Source organism: Crocuta crocuta, unplaced genomic scaffold (assembly GCF_008692635.1).
Source record: "Crocuta crocuta isolate KB4526 unplaced genomic scaffold, BGI_CrCroc_1.0 scaffold85, whole genome shotgun sequence".
In the NCBI taxonomy this organism is placed as follows: domain Eukaryota; kingdom Metazoa; phylum Chordata; class Mammalia; order Carnivora; family Hyaenidae; genus Crocuta; species Crocuta crocuta.
In genome coordinates, this window is record NW_027530620.1 from 1654831 (window position 1) to 1680602 (window position 25772).

A 25772-nucleotide genomic window follows, 5' to 3' on the forward strand; every position below is an offset into this window, starting at 1 on the left:
AGAGGGAACTGACACACAGGAAGGTGGAGTGATGTGATCAGCTTGCCAGATTTTAAATCAGGGAGTCTAATTCTAGAGCCCTTGTTCTTGGCCATTCTGCCCTGACTAGTTCTAATATCTAGTGAAAGTCTGTCCCCATTGCATTTATTTATTTTTTTTAATGTTTTTTTATTTATTTCTGAGAGAGAGAGAGTGTGTGAGCAGGGGAGGGTCAGAGAGAGAGGGAGATACAGAATCTGAAACAGGCTCCAGGCCCTGAGCTAGCTGTCAGCACAGAGCCCGACGCAGGGCTCGAACCCATGAACTGTGAGATCAAGACCCGAGCCGAAGCCGGACGCTTAACCTACTGGGCCACCCAGGTGCCCCTGTCCCCGTCGCATTTAGACCAAGACCTTCCATATTATCTTTCTCTCATTCTGTGGAAGGTGTGGTGTGGAGGAAGGGGGCGGTGGCTCTGTTCAGAGGCGTAAAATTTCTTTGTAGACTTACCACACAGGGCTTTTGGTTTTTGTTGTTCATTTTGTTTTGTTTTTAAAGATAAGTCTGTTTCAGGATTTAGATTGGGTGAATTCTAAACCACATTTCTTTCAAAGCCAAGGTGATATTTCATCAAACACTAGGATCACAGAAATCTTTTCAGCTGTTTCACTCCCCTTCATGTGTTGGGCTTGAGATGAACCCTTTGGGCTGCTGTTGTGGCATTATAACTATAAATCCTGAAAGGGATCTGAGTTCAGCTATGCTGAGTGTGAATACTTAGCATTCCTGCACATAGTTGAAAAGAAAGGAACTTGTTTTTTGTAAGCACCATAGAATTTAGTTCAGTAGATTTGCATGTGACACCCTGTTCCCCCTCTCTCCCAGTGAGGGGCCTTGCACAAGTTACTTGATAACTTTGGTTTTATTTTCCCCGTTAGTAAAACAGTGCAGTAATAACTACCTCTCAAGATCGTTGTAAGAGTGTAACACAATAATTTTGCAGAGTGTCAGGCACAATGCTATCTTTTAATAAGTATAAGGATCTTAGGGCCTTTCCTCTTTACCAGTGATTTTCACCTTTCTAAAGGAGGTATGGTGTGAGCTCCAGTAATAATTTTACTATTACCCATGAGCTATCGCTCAGATTTCTTCAGTATTTTTTGTTGTTATCGTGTTTGAGACACAGAGCATTTTTCCGTGATTACATTTGTCCCTTTCATGTAGAAAATGCCTTGTGCTTTATGCATACATGTCTTAGGCCACATCCGTTCAGTTATGTATTGAACAACAATAGCAACAAAAATTACTGAGCCACTGCAGTAAGGCCTGTTCGGCCCTCAGTCTGCTCATAGTCTAGTAGAGACAGATAGCTGGGCACACAAAGAAATTACAGATACACTGATAGAATCTGGACAGTGTCAGGAAGTGGGGCTTTGTTGTTTCTCTCTGGGCAGAGTTCCTGGAGGGATGGGGAAAGGTATGATCAGAGAAAGCTTCTGATGAGAGAGTTGAGTCCTCAGAATGTAGCCCATTGGGGTGCCTGGTGGATCAGTTGATTAAGCGTTCGACTTCAGCTCAGGTCATGATCTGCCCATTTGTGGGTTCGAGCCTCACATCAGGCTCTGTGCTCAGAGCCTGGATCCTGCTTCAGATTCTGTGTCTCCCTCTCTCTCTGTCCCTCCCCCTCTTGCATTCTGTGTGTGTCTGTCTCCCTCTCTCAAATACAATTTTTTTAAAAAATGTGAAAAGTAGCCCATGTTCCCCAGGTAGATTGTCGGGGGATGGAGCATATTGTAGAAACAATGTTCTAAACCATAGGAACAGCATGAGCAAATGATCAGTGGTATGGATGAGCAAGACACATTCAGGAATAAGTGGAAAGACTGTACACTTGCGCCAAGCACTTCAATAGGTCCTCTGTTTCATAGGTCTTATTTATTGAGTGCTGGTATGTTCCACATGCATCTCACCTCATTCCCACAGCAGTTTTGTAAGGTAAGTGTTGTTATTCCAGAATCTTCAGATACTGACATTGAAGTTCTAGAGATGAAGGCATTTGCCCAAAGGCATATAAGTGAGAGTCAAGCCTTTTAGTCTGAGGACAACAATAACTACAATAATAAGAACAGAAAGCCATTCATAGAGTCCTGGGCATGCTTCGACCTGGACTGCTATTTAAATAATTAAAAGTTGAATGAAAAGCATAAAGAAACGTGATTAGGATCACATGACGAATATGTCCATATCTTTAAGCACAACACTGTAATGCCAACCCCATAGGTTATATTCTATATAACATGAATGAGTATTAGTCATAAGAATAGAATTCAGTGTTTTCTTGCATATAGACTGGTGTTTAGTCCTCTGCAGAGAAAATGTCTTCAATATGGTTCCTGCCTTTCCAGGAGTTGACAGTTACAGGTCCAGGTTTTGCATATGTGAGGCTGGCGATTTCCAGAGAGCTTCCTCCCCAGAGATCTTATCAACTTCTTAGTAGAACAGCTAAGGTTGGTAGAATTCATTTGATGGAATTTGTCAGTCCGTTCATGCCTCTCACTGGCCAACTCCGTAATCCAAAGATGATACAGTCTTAGGTAATGTTTAACACCCTTCTCATCCTTTTTCTCTTCAGAGAAGGTGTCTGAGGCTGTTATTTCAAGAGAATCTTTTTCAAGATGCCAACAAATCTGTAGCAGATCATTTTATTTCCAAACATGGAGAAAAAACTGCAGACTGGGAGGCTGAAAACCCTAGTTTGAGCCCCAGCTCTGCCTCTAAGTAGCTAAATACACTTGACTAAGGGACTTTGCATCTCTGAAATTCACTTTCTCCGACTCTGATCTGGAAGGAAAAGAACACATATCGCAGGATTTTCTAAAAGCTAAATGAAGGGTGCAGTGTTTGAGGGTGCTTTGCAAGTTATAAAGTACTTTGTATAGCTGTCAAGTATGAGATAACTCCAACACAAATGCTAGAACTTGAGATGATTTTCTTCCATATAATCCTTCAAAGTGTTCAAAGCAGTGTGGCTTGATAAATTACAGACTAACTTACTCTTGATTGTAACATTTGCAGTTGCTTTTTTCTTTTACATAAATATGGTAGCTTTTTAAAAATGGTTGGAAGGAATGATGGATGGTTGGTAGATAGGGGAGAGGGAGGGAGATAGCACATGGGCTAAACAGAAGAGTTGTACAGGAGGTTTTAATTTTTTTCTTCTCAATTTTGTTTTAAAACTTATTCCTTGATAGGTACTGTGGTCTGTGTATGTGGAGGAGTAGGAATCATTAAATAAGAAGACTTATGTTGATTGATTGACTCAGCAAGCTTGTTTTCCTGATTTTTTTTCCATTCAACAAAAATTTATTGAGCAACTACCTTCCGCTGAGCATTGTGCAACTTTCAGGGAAAATATGATTGAATGTCTCACTTTGTATGTGTGTGTGCTTATTTCTTCAGCTGCTCATTTTGCCCTTTAAACTTTCTGCTTTAAAGAAACTGACACTTGACTGTCATATGTATGAAGGGCCCCAGCATTGTTGGGGGCTGTGCTTGTCAAAATGTTGTCTCGTGAATTGTTTCCTGATGTACGTGTGCAGCCTGTGAGTCCTCTCTGGATTGTGAAAGGTATTTATTCAGAAAGGAGAAAGCTCCTCCTGCCCTTTGTTGCTTTCCCTGCTTTGGGCCTCTTTTCCCAGGGAAGGCTCCTTCAGTCTCTATGTGGCCAAAAGGAGAATGAGATATGTCAGCTCTCAGATTCATGTGGCCTCACAGCGGGCATCAGCTACACACTGCTATTGAATGAGGTGGACATGAGGCAGGGTTAGAGGGCCTCTCCTGAGAGAAATTGGACATGACCTGCCTCTTGCCTGTGTTAGACATGCCTGGCTTGAGGTTATTGACATCTCAGAGCTTGAGAATGTAGGATTTGGGGAGACATTTTTCTGCCTTCCTGTGCCAGGAAAGGAGAGATTTGACTTGGTTGTTGGAAGAAGCACCATGTGTATTGTGTACTGGGAAGAGCTGAGAAGGAGCTCCATTTATGATCCCTGTCTTCCGTTGTGAATGTGAGAGAACAATTCCAACTATGATGTAGTATGTAGTATGGCCGAAACTCAGATTTTCTAACTCTAAACCCATGGCTCTTACCAATGTTCCATGGTGTGCCAACACTTAGAAATCTATTTCCTTTGTATGAGACAGTATAACATCAAAAATAGAAGGAGTATAGAAAAAACATGGGCTTTGGAATCAGGCAGAACAAGGTCAAATCCTGACACTCCTTCTTCTGTTTCACCTTGGACATGTTACTTGAATGCTATGAGCCTTTCCTTCTACATATGTTGAAGGGGGGGAAGGAGTATATAATGCTTTATGGATGTTGTAGCAACTACAAGCGACAACATTTAAAGAGCTTAGCACAGTACTCAGCCTATCTTAGATGTCTTAACATGTTTTGCTAGAAAGAAAAAGAAGGCCACTATCTCTTGCGAAATAATTCAGATGATGTTGATGCTGATGATGGTGCCAGTGCTGAGGTCATTGTGGTAGTGGTGATGGAGACATAGCTACCATTAACCAAACTTTTATTTTTAAACATCTCCTCAGTCTCAGAGCAACCATATGACATGGCTGTTTTCTTCATTTTATAGCAGGTCTTCCTGTCTCCAGATTCCACTCTTCTCCCATTGGAATCTAGTGCTCAGATTCCAAGCCTAGAATATCAACAATGAACCTACTGGAGAAGAAACAAGGAAATATCCGTCACAGGCTTCTTTTTTCCCCATTTTCCTATTTAAACTGCTGCGAGATATACTTTGCCTTTGCATTACGTATGTGGAGCCAGTAAATATAGGTCATCATCAGAAATTCCTTAAACTTATTTATGACACTATGGACCCGCAGTGGCAAACCTCTCTTCTGTCAGGGATCTTAACATCAGTATCTGTAAGACTCCAATATTTTGAGATATACAGTTAAGTAAATATCAGCCACCTAATTATTGGGTTTTTACCTTGGAGAAAAAAAGCTAAGAACCAGCAGTTTGAGATCAGACTACCTGGATATGAATCAGGGCTTCTTGTGAGCTGTGTGGAGTTGGTTAAGTTACTCCTCCTTGGTAAGCTTCAGTTTCCTCATCTCTGAAATGAGGTTGATAATCGTACCAATCACATTCAGCAGTGGTAAGACTAAAACGAGACTTGCACGGGGAGAGCACATGTAAAACAAGCTGAGTTCATTGCCATGTAGTATTCCATTGTATAGATAAACCACATCTTCTTGATCCATTTGTCAGTTGATGGACACTTAGGCTCTTTCCATGTATAGGTGGATTAGGAGGAACTTAACGGAGGACCATGGGGGAGGAGAAGGGGAAAAACAGTTGGGGAGAGGGAGGAAGGCAAACCACGAGAGACTCTTGAATGCTGAGAACAAACTGAGGGCTGATGGGGGTGGGGGAGAGGGGAAGGGGTAATGGGCATGGAGGAGGGCACTTGTGGGGATGAGCACTGGGTGTTATATGGAAACCAACTTGACAATAAACTATGTTTAAAAAAAGGAAAAAAAAGAAAAATTGAAAACATAAGTATGTGTTTGGAAAAAATTAAAAAAAAAAAACAAAAAAAAACAAGCTCAGTTCACACTAGCTCCACCTAGGGTTTCTTCCTGTGCAAAAGCCTTTGTGCCCTGGATGGGGAGCTCTGTCACTCAGGGCCCACCCAGAAAAATGTAAAATGTGCTAAGTATTTAAAAGACAGAATTTTGTACACAAAAAATGGCAACCCAGAGCATGAAGGGACCAAGAATGGCTAAATCCCTATAAAGCAAGCTGGGAATCAGCAAAATAGAAGCTGCTACCTCCCCTTTAGGCTAGAGGAACAAAGGAAACAGGTTACCAGAGTCCACGGGTGGCGGACACCAGCAGATGTTAGAGCCACGCGGCCCTGTGAGCAGAGCTGAAGTCATCACGCAGGAGGAGCTGCTCTCTCTCTCTCCACTTCCTGCAGCCCTCGGATCTCCCGGCTGCCCCGGCCGACTTGGAGTCTGGGAACCGCAGTCTGCAGGAGCCCACAGTACTGAGCAGAGCAGAGGACTTGATGAAAGCCAACAGGAAGTTTTATGGGTTCAGTCTCAGACCTCAGTCACCTGATTGCTGAGACCTCACTGGTGTGATAACCGCCACAGAAATTTTGAAAGAGTCTTACTCCCCTCTGCTGATGGGCCTCTGATGACCAGTGACTGAGGGTTTTAAGTTGCTGTGCTTGGGAAGGTAGAGTTTGGAAAAAGCCTTGGAAAAACCTAGAAAGTTGTTGGAATGTAAGGGCCTTTAGAGCCTGCTTTCTGGAAAGGCCTGCTTGCCTGAGCAGCCAGCGCCTTTAATATCTGGGGATTTGTGGCCCAAGGAGACGCCCTCATTGCCGCCTTTCCCCTGGCCAATTCCTGCAGAAGGCAGCAGCATAGATCCACTTTCTGGGGAGACCTCCCTGAACCCTGCCTGTGAGCTCACCTGTCTCTGTGGTCCCCTGCACCCACTTCAATGACCCCCTGCACTGAAGTGCTCCACTTAGGGCTCTGTTTCCATTCCACCGCACTGGGCAGCCCGAGTGGAGGCTTGACTGCTAAGCACATGGATAAGGCAGGCCAGTTTCCAGAAGCTTCTAGGGAAGCCACCTGAGGAAGTAACATTTGAGTGAGGAATAAACAAGAGTTAGCCTGGCAAAGAAGTGGGGGAACGGCATTTCAGGTAAGGGAAGAACAAGTGTAAAGGTCTGGAACCGGGAAGGAGAGTTGAGAGTTGGGGGCGGGGCTGGCGCCTAGTGGAGCTGGGGAGGTCAGCGGGAGCCCAGGCCCTGCCCTGCCCCGCTCAAGCTCCGTGTCCCTCCCTGAGGAGTGTGTGCAGGCTCCCACGCCACGATGCCTGCTATATAGTGTTGTGCAGAGAAGGTGCTTGTTGGAGGGGCCCCTGGTCAGTCCATTAAGCATCTGACGCTTGGTTTCTGCTCAGGTCATGATCTTGAGGTTTGTGAGTTCAGGCCCTAAGTTGGTTTCCGTGCGGCAGCCGGGAGCCTCCTTGGGATTCTTTCTTTCTCCTTCTCTGTCTGCCCCTCCCCTGCTGAAAACCCCTCCCCACGTCAAAATAAACTTTTTTTTAAAGAAGATGCTTATTATGTGGATGGAACTCGCGGTTATTATGCCAAGTGAAGTAAGTCAGGCAGAGAAAGACAGATACCGTATGTTTTCACTCAGATGTGGAACTTGAGAACCTTAACAGAGGACCATGGGGGAGGGGAAGGGAAAAAATAGTTAAGGAGAGGGAGGGAGGCAAACCATAAGAGACTCTTAAATACTGAGAACAAACTGAGGGCTGATGAGGATGGGGGAGAGGGGAAAGGGGTGATGGGCATGGAGGAGGGCACTTGTTGGGATGAGCACTGGGTGTTGTATGGAAACCAACGTGACAATAAACTATAATTAAAAAAATAAAAATAATAAAGAAGATGTTTGTTGGACATTTTAATAAATGATGGGCAATTCTAGGCTCTAAATAGTCTTTTTTTTTTTAAACAGAGAAAAAGTCTGGGTACCTGGGTGTCTCAGTTAGTTAAGCTTTTGACTTCAGCTTAGGTCATGATCTCGTAGTTCACAAGTTCAAGCTCCGCATTGGACTCTGTGCTGACAGCTAGCTCAGAGTCTGGAGCCTGCTTTGGATTCTGTGTCCCTCTCTGTTTCTCCTCCAATTGTGCTTGCTCGCTCTCTCTCAAAAATAAACATTTTTAAAAAAATTTTTTTAAAAAGAGAGAAAAAGTCATTTAATTGCATTTACCGGGCAATCTTTCAGTACAAAACAGGAGTATAATTTATATGATAGCATTGATGGTCCATTTAGTGGTCTGTTATGAAAATTCTAAATTTTGAGGATACAAAGGCAACATAACAAAGCGTCTGCCACCTCACTGTCAGGATGAATTCAGCTGATCTGGCTGGTTGGGTGAGCTCTGGGTCATTGGCCATAAGGACATTGCCCAGAAATCACTTTATCTAGATAAAGGCCAATTAGCTGAATTCACCTTAACTCTTTGTTGATATTTGCCTTCATAATAGCATATAAAGGAATGTTCAGTTTGCTTGCCCTAACTCCCTGCTCCTGCCACCCGAGGCTAAGAGGCAGAGAAAGGAAGAACAAAGCTTAAAGTCTTCGAGGTCTCAGTGATAAAAAATATATTCATTGCAATTATATATCTTTTTATTTAATTATAAGTTAGTCAACATACGGTGTAATAATGATTTCAGGAATAAAATTTAGTGATTCATCACTTAAATATAATACTCACTGCTCATCCCCACGTGTCCTCCTTAACTGTCCCTCGCCCATGTAGCCCATCCCCCCACCCCCACCCCTCCAGCAACCCTCAGTTTGTTCTTTGTATTTAAAAGTCTCTGTGGTTTCTCTCCCTCTCTGTTTTTATATTCTTTTTGCTTCCCTTCCCTTATGCTCATCTGTTTTGTATCAAATTCCACATATGAGTAAAATCATATGATCATTATCTTTCCCTGACTAATTTTGCTTAGCATAATACATTCTAGCTCCATGCACATTGTTGCAAATGGCAAGATTTCATTCTTTCGATTGCTGAGTAAGATTCTAGTGTGTGTGCATGCACGTGTACCCTATCTTCTTATCCATTCATCTGTTGATGGACATTTGGGCTCTTTCCATCCTTTGGTGATTGATGATAGTGCTGCTATAAACCTTGGGGTGCCTGTGCCCCTTAGAAACAGCACTCCTATATTCTTTGGATAGATACCTCATAGTGCAATTGCTGGTTTGAAGAGTAGTTCTATTTTTAATTTTTTTTGAGGAAACTCCATACTGTTTTCCAGAGTAGCTGCACCAGTTTTCATTCCCACCAACAGTGCAAAAGTGTTCCCCTTCCTCTGCATCCTTGCCAACATCTATTGTTTCCTGGGTTGTTAATTTTAGCCATTCTGACAGGTGTGAGGTTACGGTATCTCATTGTGGTTTTGATTTGTATTTCCTTGATGGTGAGTGGTGTCGAGCATCTTTTTATGTATCTGTTAGCCATCTGGATGTCTTCTTTGGAAAAGTGTCTATTCATGTATTTTACCTTTTTCTTCACTGGATTATTTACTTTTTGGGTGTTGAGTTTGATCAGTTCTTTATAGATTTTGGATACTAACCCTTTATCTGATATGTCATTTGCAAATATCTTCCTCCATTCTGTCAGTTCCCTCTTAGTTTTGCTGATCATTTCCTTTGCTTTGCAGAAGCTTTTTTATCTTTTTTTTTTATCTTTATTTTTGAGAGAGAGAGAGAGAGAGAGACAGAGACAGAGAACAAGCAGGGAAGGGGGAATGAAAGGGAGACACAGAATCCGAAGCAGGCTCCAGGTTCCAAGCTGTAGGCGATGAGCCTGACACAGGGCTTGAACTCACAAACCATGAGATCATGACTTGAGCTGAAGTCAGATGCTTAACCGACTGAGCAACTCAGGGGCCCCATAGGAGCTTTTTATCTTGATGAGGTGCCAGTAGTTCATTTTTACTTTTGTTTCCCTTGCCCCTAGAGATATGTCGAATAAGAAGTTGTGGCCGACATCAAAGAGTTTGTTGCCTGTTTTCTCCTCTAGGATTTTGATTGCTTCCTGTTTTACTTTTAGATCTTTCATCCATTTTGAGTTTATTTTTGTGGTGCAGTGTAAGAGAGTGGTCCAGGTTCTTTCTTCTGCACGTTGCTGTCCAGTTTTCCCAGCACCATTTGTTAAAGAGACTGTCTTTTTTCCACTGGATACTCTTTTCCTGCTTTGTCAAAGATTAGTTGGCCATATGCTTGTGGGTCCATTTCTAGGTTCTTTATATTGTTCCTGTTCTATTCTTTTATTAAAATTTTTTAATGTTTTATTTATTCCTGAGAGAGAGAGAGAGAGACAGCATGAGCAGGGGGTGGTCAGAAAGAGAGGGAGATACAGAATCTGAAACAGGCTCCAGGCTCTGAGCTGGCTGGCTGTCAGCACAGAGTTCGATGCGGGGCTCGAACCCACGAACCCTGAGATCATGACCTGAGCTGAAGTCAAATGCTTAACTGACTGAGCCCCCCAGGTGCCCTGTTCCTGTTCTGTTCTGTTCTGTCTGTTTTTGTGCCCGTACCATACTGTCTTAATGATTACAGCTTCATGATACAGCTTGATGTCTAGAATTGTGATGCCTCTAGCTCTGATTTTCTTTTTCAGGATTGCTTTGGCTATTTGGGGTCTTTTCTGGTTCCATACAAATTTTAGGATCGTTTGTTCTAGCTCAGTGAAGAATGTTGGTATTATTTTGATAGGAATTTCAATGTATATGTAGGTTGTTTTGGGTAGTATCGACATTTTAGCAATATTTGTTCTTCCGATCCATGAGCATGGAGAGTTTTTCCATTTTTTGGTGTCTTCTTCAAATTCTTTCATAAGCTTTCTATAGTTTTCAGCGTATAGATTTTTCATCTCTTTGGTTAGGTTTGTTCCTATTTTATGATTTTTGGTGCAATTGCAAATGGGATCAATTCCTTGATTTCTCTTTCTGCTGCTTCATTATTGGTGTATAGAAATGCAACCAATTTCTGTGCATTATTTTATGTCCTGAGACTTTGCTGAACTCACATATGAGTTGTAGCAGTTTTTTGGTGGAGTCTTTTGGGTGAAAGTTTAATTTCCTCCTTGCTGATTTGGATGCCTTTTATTTCTTTGTGTTGTCTGATTGCTGAGGCTAGCACTTCCTTGTCATCTGCTTGATCTTAGGGGGAAAGCTCTCAGTTTTTCCCCAATGAGGGTATTATTAGAGGTGATTCTTTTGTATGTGTCTTCTGTGATCTTGAGGTATGATCCTTCCATCCCTACTGTCTTGAGGGTTTTTATCAAAAAAGATGCTGTATTTTGTCAAATGCTTTCTCTGCATCTATTGAGAGAATCCCATGGTCTCTCTTACTCTTTCTTTTATTAATGTGATGTATCACATTGATTGATTTACGGATATTGAACCAGCCCCGTATCTCAGGTATAAATCCCACTTGATTGTGGTGAATAGTTCTTTTAATATATTATTGGATCCGGTTTGTTAGTATCTTGTTGAGAATTTTTGCATGCATGTTCATCAGGGAAATTGGTCTGTAGTTCTCCTTTTTTGTGGGGTCTTTGTTTGGTTTTAGAATCGACGTAATGCTGGCCTCACAGAATGAGTTTGGAAGTTTCCTTCCATTTCTACTTTTTGCAACAACTTCAAATGAATAGGTGTTAACTCTTCTTTAAATGTGTGGTAGAGTATCCCTGGAAAGCCATCTGGCTCTGGACTCTTGTTTGTTGGGAGAGTTTTGATTACTGATTCCACTTCTTTACTGGTTATGAGTCTGTTCAAATTTTTATTTCTTCCTGTTTCAGTTTTGATAGTTACCTGTTTATAGGAATTTGTCCACTTCTTCCAGATTGCCCAATTTGTTGGCATATAATTCCTCATTGTATTCTCTTATGATTGTATGTCTGTGGTGTTAGTTGGGATCTTTCTTCTGTCATTCATGATTTTATTTATTTGAGTGCTTTCCTTTTTCTTTTTCATTGTTCTGGCTAGGGATTTATCAATTTTGTTCATTCTTTCAAAGAACCATCTCCCGGTTTCATATCTGGGTTTTTTTTTTAATTCAGTATCGTTGATTTATGCTCTAATCTTTATTATTTCCCTTCTTCTGCTGGTTTTGGCCTTCATTTGCTGTTCTTTTTCCAGCTCTTTTAGGTATAAGGTTAGGTTGTGTATTTGAGACCTTTCTTCCTTCCTCAGGACAGCCTGGATTGCTGTATCCTTCCCTCTTAACCTTCGCTGTATCCCAGAGATTTTAGTCTGTCATGTTTTCATTTTCATTGGTTTCCATGTACTTTTTAATTTCCTCTTTAATTTCTTGGTTAAACCATTCATTCTTTAGTTGAGTGTTCTTTAATTGCAAGTATTCATGGTCTATCCAGATTTTTCTTGTGCCTGATTTTGAGTTTCACAGCGTTGTGGTCTGAAAATATGGAAGGTATGATCTCGATTTTTTTGTACTTGAGGGCCGATCTGTGTCCCAGTATGTGATCTATTCTGGAGAACATTCAGTGTGCATCTAAATAGTCTTTTTACTCTATCACCACATTTATGACTTCATTCATCCAAGAAGTATCAACAAATACAGTCTGGAGAAGAAGCCTGAGCTTATACCGTTTATGGAAGAGTCTCCATTATCTCACATTCTTTTAATGGAAACTCACTGTCATTCACCCCACCCTTTACACTGAGAGTTCTGTGATAAGTAATAGTAAGAATGGGGACCTAGAGAGGCCAAAAAGATTCACATCATCAGGCAGCTCAGATGCCTTCTTTGAGACTGAAATGTGTTGTGTTAAACCAGAGCCATTCAGCTCTGCTCTTTGCTAGCAGTATGACAGTGGCCAGGTCACCCAACCTCTCCGTGCCTCCATTTCCCCACCAGTATGTGTGTCATTACTAATATGGACTTGAGACAGGGTTAATATAACCTGAGCTTGTACACGCAAATATGCAGCACGGTGCCCTGGTATTTCCTGAGCACAAGATCACTCATAGCTTCACCTCTTACTATTCTAATTACAGTTACTCTCGTTACTACAATGTTAGATACTATGCATTGACCAGGATCAAATGCAGACAGAATGTGCTTCCTAGCTTTTCCATGCTAGGCAAGTACATTCCGTCGGTTTCCATTTGAGACTGGCCTACACAGAAATGCTTTCTTAACATTTGGCTATAAAAAGGAATGTTGTGTGCTTGTTCTTAGCTTTTTTTTCTCATTATTTTTTTTTTCAAGCGGGTTTTGTTTTGTTTTGCTTTCTCACAGGAGTGATTGGAGCAGATGTGAGAGGGCATGGCCTTGCCTGTGAGGGACAGCCAGTGACGTCACGGCTGGCTGTCATCTGTGGAACATCTTCTTGTCACATGGGGGTGAGTCTTCAGGGCCGAGGGCGGGGCCCCCACACAGGGGGGTGGTGGGGGTGGGAGCAGCCCAAGAGGAGATGTAAGTGGCTGGCCCCTCCTTTGCCCTTCAATTCCTTTCCTTCCTGCTGTCTGCCTTCTCTGTTTAGCCAGAAGCCCAGCCCTTCTCCCGAAAGCTGTGCTTAGATTTGCCAGGTCTTTCTTTTTCCCCTGAGCCAGATTCTTAAAAAGTATGAAAAGGTTTGAGTCTGTCTTTGATATCAGCCTGGTCAGAGAGCCCAGGCGTGAGGGGTGAAATTGGATCCAAAGATGGCAATACCTTGCTCCCAGGCTGATCTGTCCCTAATGGGTCTCTGAGTCTTCTCTGCAAAGGGGTATCTGTTTTCCTTGGCCACTGAGCTCTCTCCCAATCAATATAAATCTATCTCCCTGGAAGCAGGCTGATGATCTATAGAATTAGGCTGCATATCATGGCTTAAAAAGAACACTGATAAGCAATTTTCACTTTGTTAATTTTTCTCCATGAATTAGTGGAAAGGCGTTCTCCAAGATTGCAGTTAAAATTTAGTGCCTGCCCTAAAATTTATATCTTCTTTAAATGCATGAGTCTGAAAGCATTCCATTTCGATAAGTACCCATTTCTACCGTATTTTTATTTAAAAGTCATTACTCTGTTAAACTTAGATGGACGACTCCTTGGATGTTTCCCAGATGAGTAAAATAGAGGGAGAGGGGGGAGGAGGCAGAAGGTGGGTGGAGGAGTAGTCAGAAGGTGGGTAAGGATTAGCGTGGACATGGTCCAGGGCCCAGTCTCTGCAGCCAGGGGGGGAAATCATGTGCCGTGTCAAACTGTGTGAGTAACAGCAGGGACCACTGAGCCTTTATTACCACAAATATTGTGTTTGAGTCAATAGTGGTACATTTACTTACTTACTGATCCCCTCTTCTGTATCCAGAGCTGTGCTAAACCTTGGGGACCTGAGGGTGACACGAGGCCTCCTGTTGACAAGGCATAATTACAGCAGCCATTACGACACCATATAAGGCCCAGGAATCTCCATTCAGGTTGAACTTGTGATTCTGAGCATCCTGAGCGTCCGCGCTGTGCCCACATTGTACATGGTCTCCCATTGCGTGGAGATGGTGGAGCCAGCCCCACTGGTTTCCAGTTTTAGTTCTTCTGCTTATGGAGCGTGGGCCCCCCAGCAAGGCGCTTACCCCTCTGGGCCTCAGATTCCTTCTCTGCAGAATGTGGAAAGCTCTTGTACACAGCTCCTAGTGTTATGATCAGTCAGTGAGGCAATGTGATGTACTGCCCATGAAGTAGGCACCTCAGTGGTTAGCTTCTGATTACTAGTACTGATGGCGCTGGACAGAAAAGAGACAGTGACGGACTCTGCCGGGAGCGGTCCAGGGTTAGGGACACCTTCCTGAGGTGACATTTGTGTTAGACTTTAAGGTTGTAGATTTCCTTGACCCTCCCTTTCTCCCAGCCAAAAAAAAAAAAAAAAAAAGTTTCCCTTTTATTTGTTTCTGTGGACAAGGTTTTAAGTGGAACTTCTTTTAAAAATTTTTTGGTAATGTTTATTTTTGAGAGGAAGAGAGACAGAGCATGAGCTGGGATGGGCAGAGAGAGAAGGAGACACAGAATTGAAGGAGGCTCCAGGCTCCAAGCTGTCAGTGCAGAGCCCAACACAGGGCTCGAACTTGTGAACTATGAGATCATGACCTGGACGCTCAACCGACTGAGCCACCCAGGTGCACCGTTAAATGGAACTTCTCTGAGTTTTAAAAATCGCAGGCTCTTTCTCCCCTCAACAGCCCTAATGTAGGGCCCAGCTGTCGCTGAAGGGAGAGATTTGCAGCGGCCTCAGGCCACCTCAAGTAGAAGGTGCTCCTCAGGGCAGCCAGTCCTTATTTCCCTTGACATGAGTCTACACTGCTTAGCCTATCCTAACTGAACACTGAAACCTATTTAAATCATCCCCCATTTTCACAGGGACACATCTAATCTGGTTTCTCCTGTGAAATCTGAATTTTAGGCATTTTTACTACACTTAATTTGGATTTCCGAGCAAAAGCAAGTCCAAATGAATGTGAGGGACTCTGCCAGTTCCTCCCCCCTCATTCTTCTTGTCTCTTTTTTTGTTTTTTAATTTTTTATTTATTTCTAGGAGAGAGAGAGAGAGAGACAGCGTGAGCAGGGGAGGGTCAGAGAGAGAGGGAGTCACAGACTGAAACAGGCTCCAGGCTCCGAGCTGGCAGTCAGCACAGAGCCCGACGTGGGGCTCGAACCCACGAACCGCGAGATCATGACCTGAGCGAAAGTCGGACGCTTAACCGATTAAGCCACCCAGGCGCCCCATCATTCTTCTTGTCTCTTAATGGGGACGGTACTCCCTTTTCCTCTAGGATCCATTTTGCAAATCAGGCAGCTAACGCATCGGAAAGGCCAGAAATTTTCCCAGGCTCGCAAGCTGTTAAGTGGGAGCTGAGAACTCAGACCTAGCTCTTTGTCATTCCCAGATGTATCTGCTCAGTGCCTCGCTGTCTTGCACACAATTGTAATGTCCCTTAAAGAAGTGGAGACGACCTGGGTCTCAGGAGCTCCAGAATGCAGGTGGCAGACCTGCTCGTACACTTTGCGGCCTTGTGACCTGACAGGAGCTCCTTACCTTATCTGAACCCCCGATTCTTCCTCCATCACACTGGGGCGGCACTGCCAGTTTCACAGTGTGGCTGGTGAATGTGAATGGTGGGCGTACATACCTAGTACCTAGCAGACGCTCAGGAATGGCGGAGATTCTCAGTGCACTTCCCTAGTGATACGTAAGGCTCACACGAAGCAACTGGACTTTCATGAGGTTGATGGGCAGCTGCAGTTGGTTGCAATGAATTAGGGCCATAAAATGCCAGTTTATATGGTCATGTTGTGCTGGAAATAAAGTCCCCACCCCACCTCACTTTGTACTTGGGAGTGGGAAGGGACCTTCTGGGCCAAGGGTATTAATCATCAGCTTTAATGTTATGTGGTGAGGGCGAGACTGTGGTCATGCTGGCATCAGAAAGTGCCTTTGATCTTGCTCAGGTGCCAGGGGCCCAGCGAGCGAGCAACAATAGCACTTTTGTGAGGTCTAGGAGAGGCGCAGGTCTAAGGAAACACTCCCGGGGAGAATCAAGGACCCCCTTTGTTGTGGTTCTGGCAAATAAAACCACTGACTGTCAGGAAAAATTCGCCAAACAGAACACAGGGCCCGGGGTGGGGGGGCTCTGGGCTTTTCAAAAAGCTGTTTTCAGCCTGGTCTGAAGGATTCTGTTTCTTCTTGTCTGCACACCACTGATTCTTTTGATTCAGTAGGTTGATCGAGGCAAAATCCCCAGGAATATTTTGTGCTTGATCCAGGCTGCCTCTTTCTAGATATGAATGAATGGATTGATGGATGGATGTCCAAGTAACCAAATGTTGATAAATACTTGGAAGTTCCTTACCTCTCGGTCCATGTTATTTCTAGGAATCTGGAACAAAAGCTTGAGGTTGAACATGAGACTTACTAATCAGGCCTTTGATATTTTGAAAGATACAAGTGTGGGCTGGACATTTATCTTCTTTTGGATGATTTAATTAACAGGGGGAAAGAAAACAATACTTGTTCTTTTTTTAACTTCATGAAAGCACGGCTGCTTGTTCAGAGTTAATTACCACCAAGTCACCAAAACCCAAGATAACACACAGCAGGGGTTAGCCAGGGGTTGAAGAGTCACAGGGTCAGATGGAGCTGATCCTTGCCATCGCTCCAGCACCCCTTTCCTTGACTTGTCAAGTCAGGTTGTAACTCGGCACCTTGTCTTGCAGTCTGCATGTCAGATGGGGAGAGGACCCTGGGGAGTGAAACCAGTGTTGAAGAGGCAGGATTTGAACAGAACAAATTGGGAGCTGGGAATTCCATCCATATCTTAAATCACCCAGAACCAAAGCTTTTGCAAGGGCTTAGGTGAATGTGGGGATGGTGGTTTTCTGTCAGTCTCATAGATACAGTAGGCTCTGGTGCTGGTCCCACCGCTTAACTGCATTTAGGTAAGATACTTCATCTATTGCTACCTCAGTTTCTTCATCTCTTAAGTGTGGGCAGCACTATTTACCCATAGAGTTGTTTTAAGGATTAAATAGGGTGATCTTTGTACACAGTTTGGCACCATACCTAACACAAAAGACCAAATACAGCGCTATCATGCATAGGGACACGTGTACCCCAATGTTCATAGCAGCACTTTCAACAATAGGCAAATCATGGAAACAGCCTAAATGTCCATCAACGGACGAATGGATCAAGAAGATGTGGTTTATCTATACAATGGAATACTACATGGCAATGAGAAAGCATGAAATCTGGCCATGTGTAGCAACATGGATGGGACTTGAGGGTGTTATGCTGAGTGAAATAAGTCAGGCGGAGAAGGACTGATACCATATGTTTGCACATATAGGAGGATTAGGAGGAACTTAATGGAGGACCATGGGGGAGGGTAAGGGGGAAGAATAGTTGGGGAGAGGGAGGGAGGTAAACCGTGAGAGATCTTGAATACTGAGAACAAACAGGGCTGATGGGGGTGGGGGAGAGGGGAAAGTGGGTGATGGGCATGGAGGAGGGCACTTGTGGGGATGTGCACTGGGTGTTATATGGAAAACAACTTGACAGTAAACTGTAAAAGAAAGAAAAATAAAATAAATAAAAATAAAAAATAAAAATGATCCATTAAGGCCAGAATGATCCAATGTGGTGATAGATTTGCATTAGGGGCATCAGAGTGAACTCATGTTTAGCGTAATATAGAGTACAGATGGCTACATATAATGAGTGTTTACAGATGCGTGTAGGTGTGCGGGTTAGTAAACATACATGTATTTCCTAGCTCTGACAGCTGACAGGATCTAGAAACAAGGGCACCCCTGCAGCTCGTTGTTCTAAACACACTTGGTATCCAGATCTTGGTTTCTAATACCCTTCTCTAATTAAAAGAGCCTAGACTCCATGGAGAAATGGTTGATTCTAGGACTGGAGAGGAAATAGACGAGATAAGCCTGGAGCATCCTTTTAGTGCCAGAAAGCAAGGAAATGCTCAAAAAACAAAACAAAACAAAAAAGGAGTAACAGGAGCCTATTGAGGGTGCTGCTAGTGACCAAAACTGGAACAATGTGGGCAGCAAAATAGAGTAGTGTTGGATAATGACCCAAAGTGTAACATAAATTTCATGAGTCCACAGTGATATACATAAAGGAATGAATGAATATATCATGAGTCCACAGTGATATACATAAAGGAATGAATGAATGAATGAATGAATGAATGAATGATAAAAATGTCTTGTACAGAGGAATTCCAAATAGTTTATGTAGATACTCCCCCATCAAGGTCATGGAGCATAGCTTCCCACTTCTTAAGTCTGAGCTGTGCTAAGTGACTTTCTTTCAGAGAGGACAGTGTGAGAAGGGGGAAAAGTATAATTTTACAGTGGAGAAGTTGGACAAATGACTTCTCTGCCAGATGGCCAAGGTCAGCATCAACAGTGGTAAGCCATGTTGATAATATGTACCATTGATGGGATGTAATGAGGATGGCACTTTATCATCCTCCCAAAATCTATATCCACAGTTATCACCCTAAGGAAGACATGAACAAATCCAAGTTGAGGGACCTTGTATGAAATACCTGACCAGTACCCCTCGACGCTTTGATGGTCATCAAAACACAAGGAAAGTCTTGAGAAATCATTACCGCCACAAGGAGCCTAAACAGATATGGCAACTAAATGTAACCTTAGGTTCTAGATGGCGTCCTGGAGCAAAAGCAGGACATTAGGTGAAAACTCATCAAATTTGAATATAGTAAAGCATTTAGTAATAATATATCAATATTCTTCTTTAATTGTGATAGGTATACCCTCATGTGGCTTGTTAATGATAGGAAAATCTGGAGTGTATGGGGACTCTATGCTATCTTCACAAATCTTCTGTAATCTCAAATTAATCTAAAAAGTTTTTCTTTTTTGAGAGAGAGCACATGTTAGTGGGGAGGGGGCAGAAGGAGAGAGAGAGAGAGAGAGAGAGAATCTCAAGGAGACTCCACACCTCTAAAAGTTTATTATTAAATCATTCATTCTTTAAGAAAGCATTTTCTTAGGGGAGCATGGGGGGCTCAGTTGGTTGAGCATCCAAGCTCAGGTCATGATCCCAGAGTCATGGAATCAAGCCCTATATCAGGCTCCATGCTGAGTGTGGAGCCTGTTTAGGATTCTCTCTTCCTCTCTCTCTCTCTCTCTCTCTCTCTCTCTCTCTCTCTCTCTCTCCTCTCTCTCTCTCTCCGTCTCTCTGTCTCTCTTTCTCTCTTCCCCTATCCCTTGATCTCCCTCTCTCTCTGTCTCTCTCCCTCTCTCTCTGTCTCTCTCCCTCTCTCTCTGTCTCAAAAGAAAAGGAAAAAAAAAAGGCAAGCATTTCCTTGTACTTGCCTGGCTCAGTGCAAAATATGATGAAAGTGTGATGCCTGCCTCCATTAAGAAAGACAAAAAGGAGGAAACTACAACATAGATGGTAATTGCTGTGACATGTGCGTGACTGGAGTGTGGTGGGAACAGGGAGAGGGGCCTGCCTGAGTCTTGAGTAGACCAGGAAGCTTTCCTATAGGATGGGACATGTCCCTGGTCCCTGTGGGACACCTGCCAGCCTAGTTTCATGCCCCAAGCCCTGTCTTCTCTCTTCCTAACTTTGTTTTTCTCCTGTGTCCACACCACCGTGCAGGTGACTTCCTCTGTGGTCTGGATGGGATGTGGTTGTATATAGGCCCATCTGGAGGGCACCGTAAGAGGGGAGAACAGCCAGGGGCCATGAACAGATGGCCTTCTATTAGGGTCATAGCTAAGAAGAGAGTGGCCAGGTAGGACCCACCTCTCTATCTTGATCTCCTTAGCAGGCGGCATTGGCAGAGGTCACTGAGAAAGGTGGACAGGGAAGGGAGTCCACGTGGTGCAAATAGGACCACTGTTGAACCTCACAGGGAAAGAATTGGGGTTCTGTGCATGAAGTGGCCTGCTCCCTCTTCATTCACCAGGACCTGCTGTTGTCAGCCTTCCAGGAACAAGTATTCTCAGGAGACTCTCCACATGGAGACTGGCCCAGGGACTCACTACCACTTTTATTGAAAACAGAATATATGCTGGCCATTGATTTGTCAAAGAGAAGGTTGAGGTGGCTCAGTGAGCAGTAAGTGACAGATCATGGACTCAGGAAGCTCAGGGTAGTGCTTCTCTTGGCATTTGAGGCGAGGGTAGTTCTATACGATGCTGGACAGAGGATGTTTAGCATCTGTGGCCCAGGCTCGGTCATTNCTCTCTCTCTCCTCTCTCTCTCTCTCCGTCTCTCTCTCTCTCTTTCTCTCTTCCCCTATCCCTTGATCTCCCTCTCTCTCTGTCTCTCTCCCTCTCTCTCTGTCTCTCTCCCTCTCTCTCTGTCTCAAAAGAAAAGGAAAAAAAAAAGGCAAGCATTTCCTTGTACTTGCCTGGCTCAGTGCAAAATATGATGAAAGTGTGATGCCTGCCTCCATTAAGAAAGACAAAAAGGAGGAAACTACAACATAGATGGTAATTGCTGTGACATGTGCGTGACTGGAGTGTGGTGGGAACAGGGAGAGGGGCCTGCCTGAGTCTTGAGTAGACCAGGAAGCTTTCCTATAGGATGGGACATGTCCCTGGTCCCTGTGGGACACCTGCCAGCCTAGTTTCATGCCCCAAGCCCTGTCTTCTCTCTTCCTAACTTTGTTTTTCTCCTGTGTCCACACCACCGTGCAGGTGACTTCCTCTGTGGTCTGGATGGGATGTGGTTGTATATAGGCCCATCTGGAGGGCACCGTAAGAGGGGAGAACAGCCAGGGGCCATGAACAGATGGCCTTCTATTAGGGTCATAGCTAAGAAGAGAGTGGCCAGGTAGGACCCACCTCTCTATCTTGATCTCCTTAGCAGGCGGCATTGGCAGAGGTCACTGAGAAAGGTGGACAGGGAAGGGAGTCCACGTGGTGCAAATAGGACCACTGTTGAACCTCACAGGGAAAGAATTGGGGTTCTGTGCATGAAGTGGCCTGCTCCCTCTTCATTCACCAGGACCTGCTGTTGTCAGCCTTCCAGGAACAAGTATTCTCAGGAGACTCTCCACATGGAGACTGGCCCAGGGACTCACTACCACTTTTATTGAAAACAGAATATATGCTGGCCATTGATTTGTCAAAGAGAAGGTTGAGGTGGCTCAGTGAGCAGTAAGTGACAGATCATGGACTCAGGAAGCTCAGGGTAGTGCTTCTCTTGGCATTTGAGGCGAGGGTAGTTCTATACGATGCTGGACAGAGGATGTTTAGCATCTGTGGCCCAGGCTCGGTCATTATGAGACAGACAGCAGTATGAGTGGCTACCATCTATCAAGCACCTCCAGGGTACCAAGCACTGTGCTAAAGCCTGTATGTCATGTGATGAGCAGTTCGGTGAGATAGCCACCATTACTGTCTTCATTTCACAAGTGAGGAAACTGAGGCAAGCAATAGTTAAGTAGGTCATGCCACCTTTGAGCCCTCTAGGGGACTGACCCCATAGTCCTTGCTGCTCCCTTTTGGTGAAATAGCTTCTTGCAGAGGTCCAGAGGAGGGGAGGAACAGGCTGAGTTAAAATACGGGCAAATGCTGGCACAGACATCTTACAGAAGCATGGATTTGAATGACAGGCACATGAGAAGATGCTCGGCATCATTAGTCGTTTGGAAAATGCCAGCCCAAACCACACAAAATACGCCTCACACTTATTGGAGTGGCCAAACGGGTGGGATGTGGGAGCTGAAGCGTCCATGCTGCTGGTGGGAACGCAAAATGGCAGTCAGCTTGGGAAACAGGTGAGTGGCTTCTTAAAGAGTTAACCTACACCTGCCGTGTGATCCAGCCACTCCACTCATGAAAGCCTCTGCCCCTTCAAAAACCTGTACAGGAATGTTCACAGCAGCTTTGTTTGTGATAGCCCCATATGGGAAACAGCCCAGATGTCTATCATTGGTGAATAGGTAAATCCACAACTGCTGTGTCCATTATGATGGACTACTGCTAAGCAATAAAAGAGGAATGAACTGTTCATATAAGATACAGCGTGGATTAATCTCAAAATAAGTATGCTGATTGTGGGGATGAGCACCAGGTGTTATATGGAAACCAACTTGACAATAAACTATTTGTAAAAAAAAAAAAAAAAGTATGCTGAGTGAAAGAAGCCAAACCAAAAAAAAAAAAAAAAAGTACAAACTATGTAACTCCCTTCATTTACAACATTAAGAAGTGCACACTAACCTCTAATGACAGAAGGCAGATCAGTGGTTGCTGCAGTGGGAGAGTAGGTGTGAGGACAGCCAGGAGGATGAGTAGAGCACAAACAGCACAAGGAAACGTCTGGGGTTGGTGTATACATTCACCTTGATTATGGTGATGTCTTCACTGGTGTACGCTGTGTCCCAGCCTAGCAAATCTGACGTTTGAATTATATGCAGCTTATCAAATGCTAGTTACACCTGAGTAAAGCTTGTGTAAAACACAGAAAAGAAGGGGCGCCTGGGTGGCTGGGTCAGTTAAGTATCCGACTCGATTTCGGCTCAGGTCGTGATCTCACAGTTTGTGAGTTCGAGTCCCATGTCAGACTCTGTGCTGACAACGTGGAGCCTGTTTGGGATTCTCTCTCTCTCTCTTTTTCTTTCTGCTCCTCCCTCTCTCTCTCACAAAAGAAGTAATAAATAAACTTTAAAAAAAGACCAGAAAAAACAATAGTAGAGTATCTGTAGTCACTTGTATCATGCTTACTATATTTCAGGCACTGCTTTAAGTATGTCTGTAGAAATGATTTCATCTTCGTTTTAAGAATTGTGCAATAGGGGCAATGCTAGTGGGGCTCAGTCAGTTAAGTGTCTGACTTCGGCTCAGGTCGTGACCTCACAGTTCATGAGTTCGAGCCCCACGTGGGGCTGTGTGCTGACGGTTCAGAGTCTGGAGCCCGCTTTGGATTCTCTGTCTCCCTCCCCTGCTCATACTGTCTGTCTCTCTGTCTCTCTCTCCCTCTCTATCTCTTTCTCTCTCTCTCTCTCAAAAATAACTAAATGTTAAAAAAAATTGGGGGTGATGGGGGTTGCCTGGGTGACTCAGTCGGTTAAGCATCCGACTACAGATCAGGCCATAATCTCGCCGTTCCCACATTCGAGCACCACATTGGGCTCTGTGCCGACAGCTCAGAGCCTGGGGCCTGCTTCAGATTCTGTGTCTCTGTCTCTTTCTGCCCCTCCCATGCTTGCATCTCACTCTTGCTCTTACCCTCTCTCTAAAATAAATATTTTTAAAAATATTTTTAGGGTTTTTTTTTTAATTTTACACTAACTGTTAGTCTTCATATACTTCCTTTCAACCCAAATCAGTTCTCTAGCCACTCTGGCATGTGTTGTTACTCTGTTCTTTTGGCCCCTGCACAGACCAATAGTTAGGTGTGTTTTACTGGTACCAGCTTGTATCTCAGATGAACTGTCTTGTTTAGTGAGTCCATGTCTTCTTGTAGACCCTGTCGGCCCCTCCTATCCAGTGTGCAGCGAGGGCTAGGCTGGTGCTTAGTGCATGGTCAGGTTGCTTCCCCCCGCTCGTCCCCCTCCCCAGAAGCGTGCAAGCACTCAGATTTTCCTGAGCATCCTCTCACTCCTTCCCGATCCAGTGGTATTGCCTTTTGTCATCCGTCTCCGCTGAGCAGGGCCTGACCGCCTGGAAGAAGCCCTCCGTGTGAGAGCTGCTGCAGTCATCTGCCCACACCGCTTCACCAGAGATATCTGGATGCTCATTTGGCCTCTCCAGGAAGTAACATGATCACCGAACAGTGTCCCTTAGTGAGATCCGAGAGACACACATCAGCCACACCTGCTTTCTCTTCCTTTGTTCACCATGACAGTCTTCCAGAGCTTTCCATTCTCATGCTCTGCCCCCCCCACCCCACCCCACACACACACCCTGTGCCCTTGGGAGGAGAACATGACCCCTCCGCCCACGCTTCCCCACAGCAGCTCATCAGGATGCATTTTGCAGAGTCGTTCTGCCGCCTGACAGTTGTTCTCTCGGGAAAAGATTGTTCAGGAGCCCTAGGCTCTGGGCTCTACCCAGAGAAATGCCACCCGTCAGACTGTGCCACATTGTTAGAGCCATGCTGTTGGGGTGATGGCTGTGGTACGGCTCTACGGCTTCCTCATGTCATCCAGGAGGAAGTTCCCCCAAAGCAAAGGGTGTAGCCTGGGCCTGGGGCACTGTATTTTATTCAGGCCAGTGTGAAAGGAGCGAAAGATGCTTCACACCATTGCTTATAAGGGAAATACAAATTTAAGCCACTGTGAGAGCTATAGTGCACTTGTAGATTGGCTGAACTTGGGGTGAGGGTATGGGGACCAGAACTCCCTCAGACTGCTGGTGGGGCTATAAAACACAACCATTTCAGAAAATAGCTTAGCAGTTTCTTACAAAGTCACACCTACCATGTGACCACCATTCCACTCCTACAAAAGCTGGGCAGAGCCATCTGGACCCATGTTAATGGAAAGCCACCAGGAACACAGCGAGGTCAGATGACTCAAGGCCTCTCCGAAGGTCAGAAACTAGAGCTTCGGGTGGGAGTCTGTCAACTGTTCTGAGCCTGGCTTTGCACAGAAGACAGCAGCTTGCCTGGAGGAATGGTCAAAGAAGCAGAAGAAAAATTAAAATTAGCAGCAGTAAGAGTAACACCTAATGTGTAATGCATGCTTATCGTGGGCTAAGAAATTAACATTCTATGATCAAACCGTCCTGATAACCTCTTGCGGTTATCAGAATTACCCTTCCAGTCACAGGGATGGACACTGGGGGTCAGAAAGAGAAAGTGCTTGCCCAAGACTTCACAGCTAGTAAGTCCTAGAGTAGAGCTGATATTCTTAACTCTTAGCAGAACGGTGACACAGAGGCGGTGGGGCGAGCTAGCCGTGCGCACGCGTGTTTTGTGGGAAACGGGGGTGGAGCGATTGCAATGTAGGTCTTTCCAAAAGCCTTATGAGAAGAGCGAAGTTAGACTTGGATCAAAGCTAGACCACAGTGCTCTTGTTTTCCCTTCGTCCCAGTCTTTCAAATCACCGCCTTTCAACGAGGCTACCAGTCTAACGATAACAATAAAAATAAACAGCCTCACTTGTCACCATCGTCCCCTGGGAGGAGAATATTTATGAGACTCCTTATTTAATCTTCCCTGTTTGCCTGCTGCTCTGTGGTCAAGTACTTGAATAGGCAATTTGAAGACATGAGGCCAACCTCTCAACTCATGAAGATGTTTTTATATTTGTTTGGAAGACCATGAAATGAAAACCACATTGATTTTTTTTTTCCCCTTTGCTATTTACCACTCATCTGCTGTGTGGGTAGCTCTGGTACTGTGGCTGCTAAGGGTGACCTAGCAGTTATGGAAGTGTTTGTGCTTTTCCAGTGGCTCAGTGTACGTGGAAAAGATGCTCAGGAGGCGCCTGGGTGGCTCAGTCAGTTAAGCGTCCAACTTCAGCTCAGGTCATGATCTCAAGGCTCAGGAGTTCAAGCCCCGTGCTGGGCTCTGTGCTGACAGCTCACAGCCTGGAGCCTGTTTCTGATTCTGTATCTCCGTCTCTCTCTACCCCTGCCCCATTCATGCTCTGCCTCTTTCTCTCTCTCAAAAGTGAGTAAACATCAAAAAAAGAAAAAAAAAAGCGTT

The 25772-nt window shown here is 44.4% G+C and overlaps 1 protein-coding gene across 6 annotated transcripts in view; it reads left to right on the top strand.

The window, feature by feature from the left end:
- The window catches only part of FGGY (FGGY carbohydrate kinase domain containing), a 420147-nt gene that overhangs the window by 224009 nt on the left and 170366 nt on the right, over window positions 1-25772 (top strand). For all 6 annotated transcript variants that reach the window (XM_077768111.1, XM_077768114.1, XM_077768112.1 and 3 more), the window contains one exon: window positions 12875-12978. In XM_077768111.1, the coding sequence (XP_077624237.1) occupies window positions 12875-12978 (104 nt within the window). The remainder of the gene's footprint in view (window positions 1-12874; window positions 12979-25772) is intronic.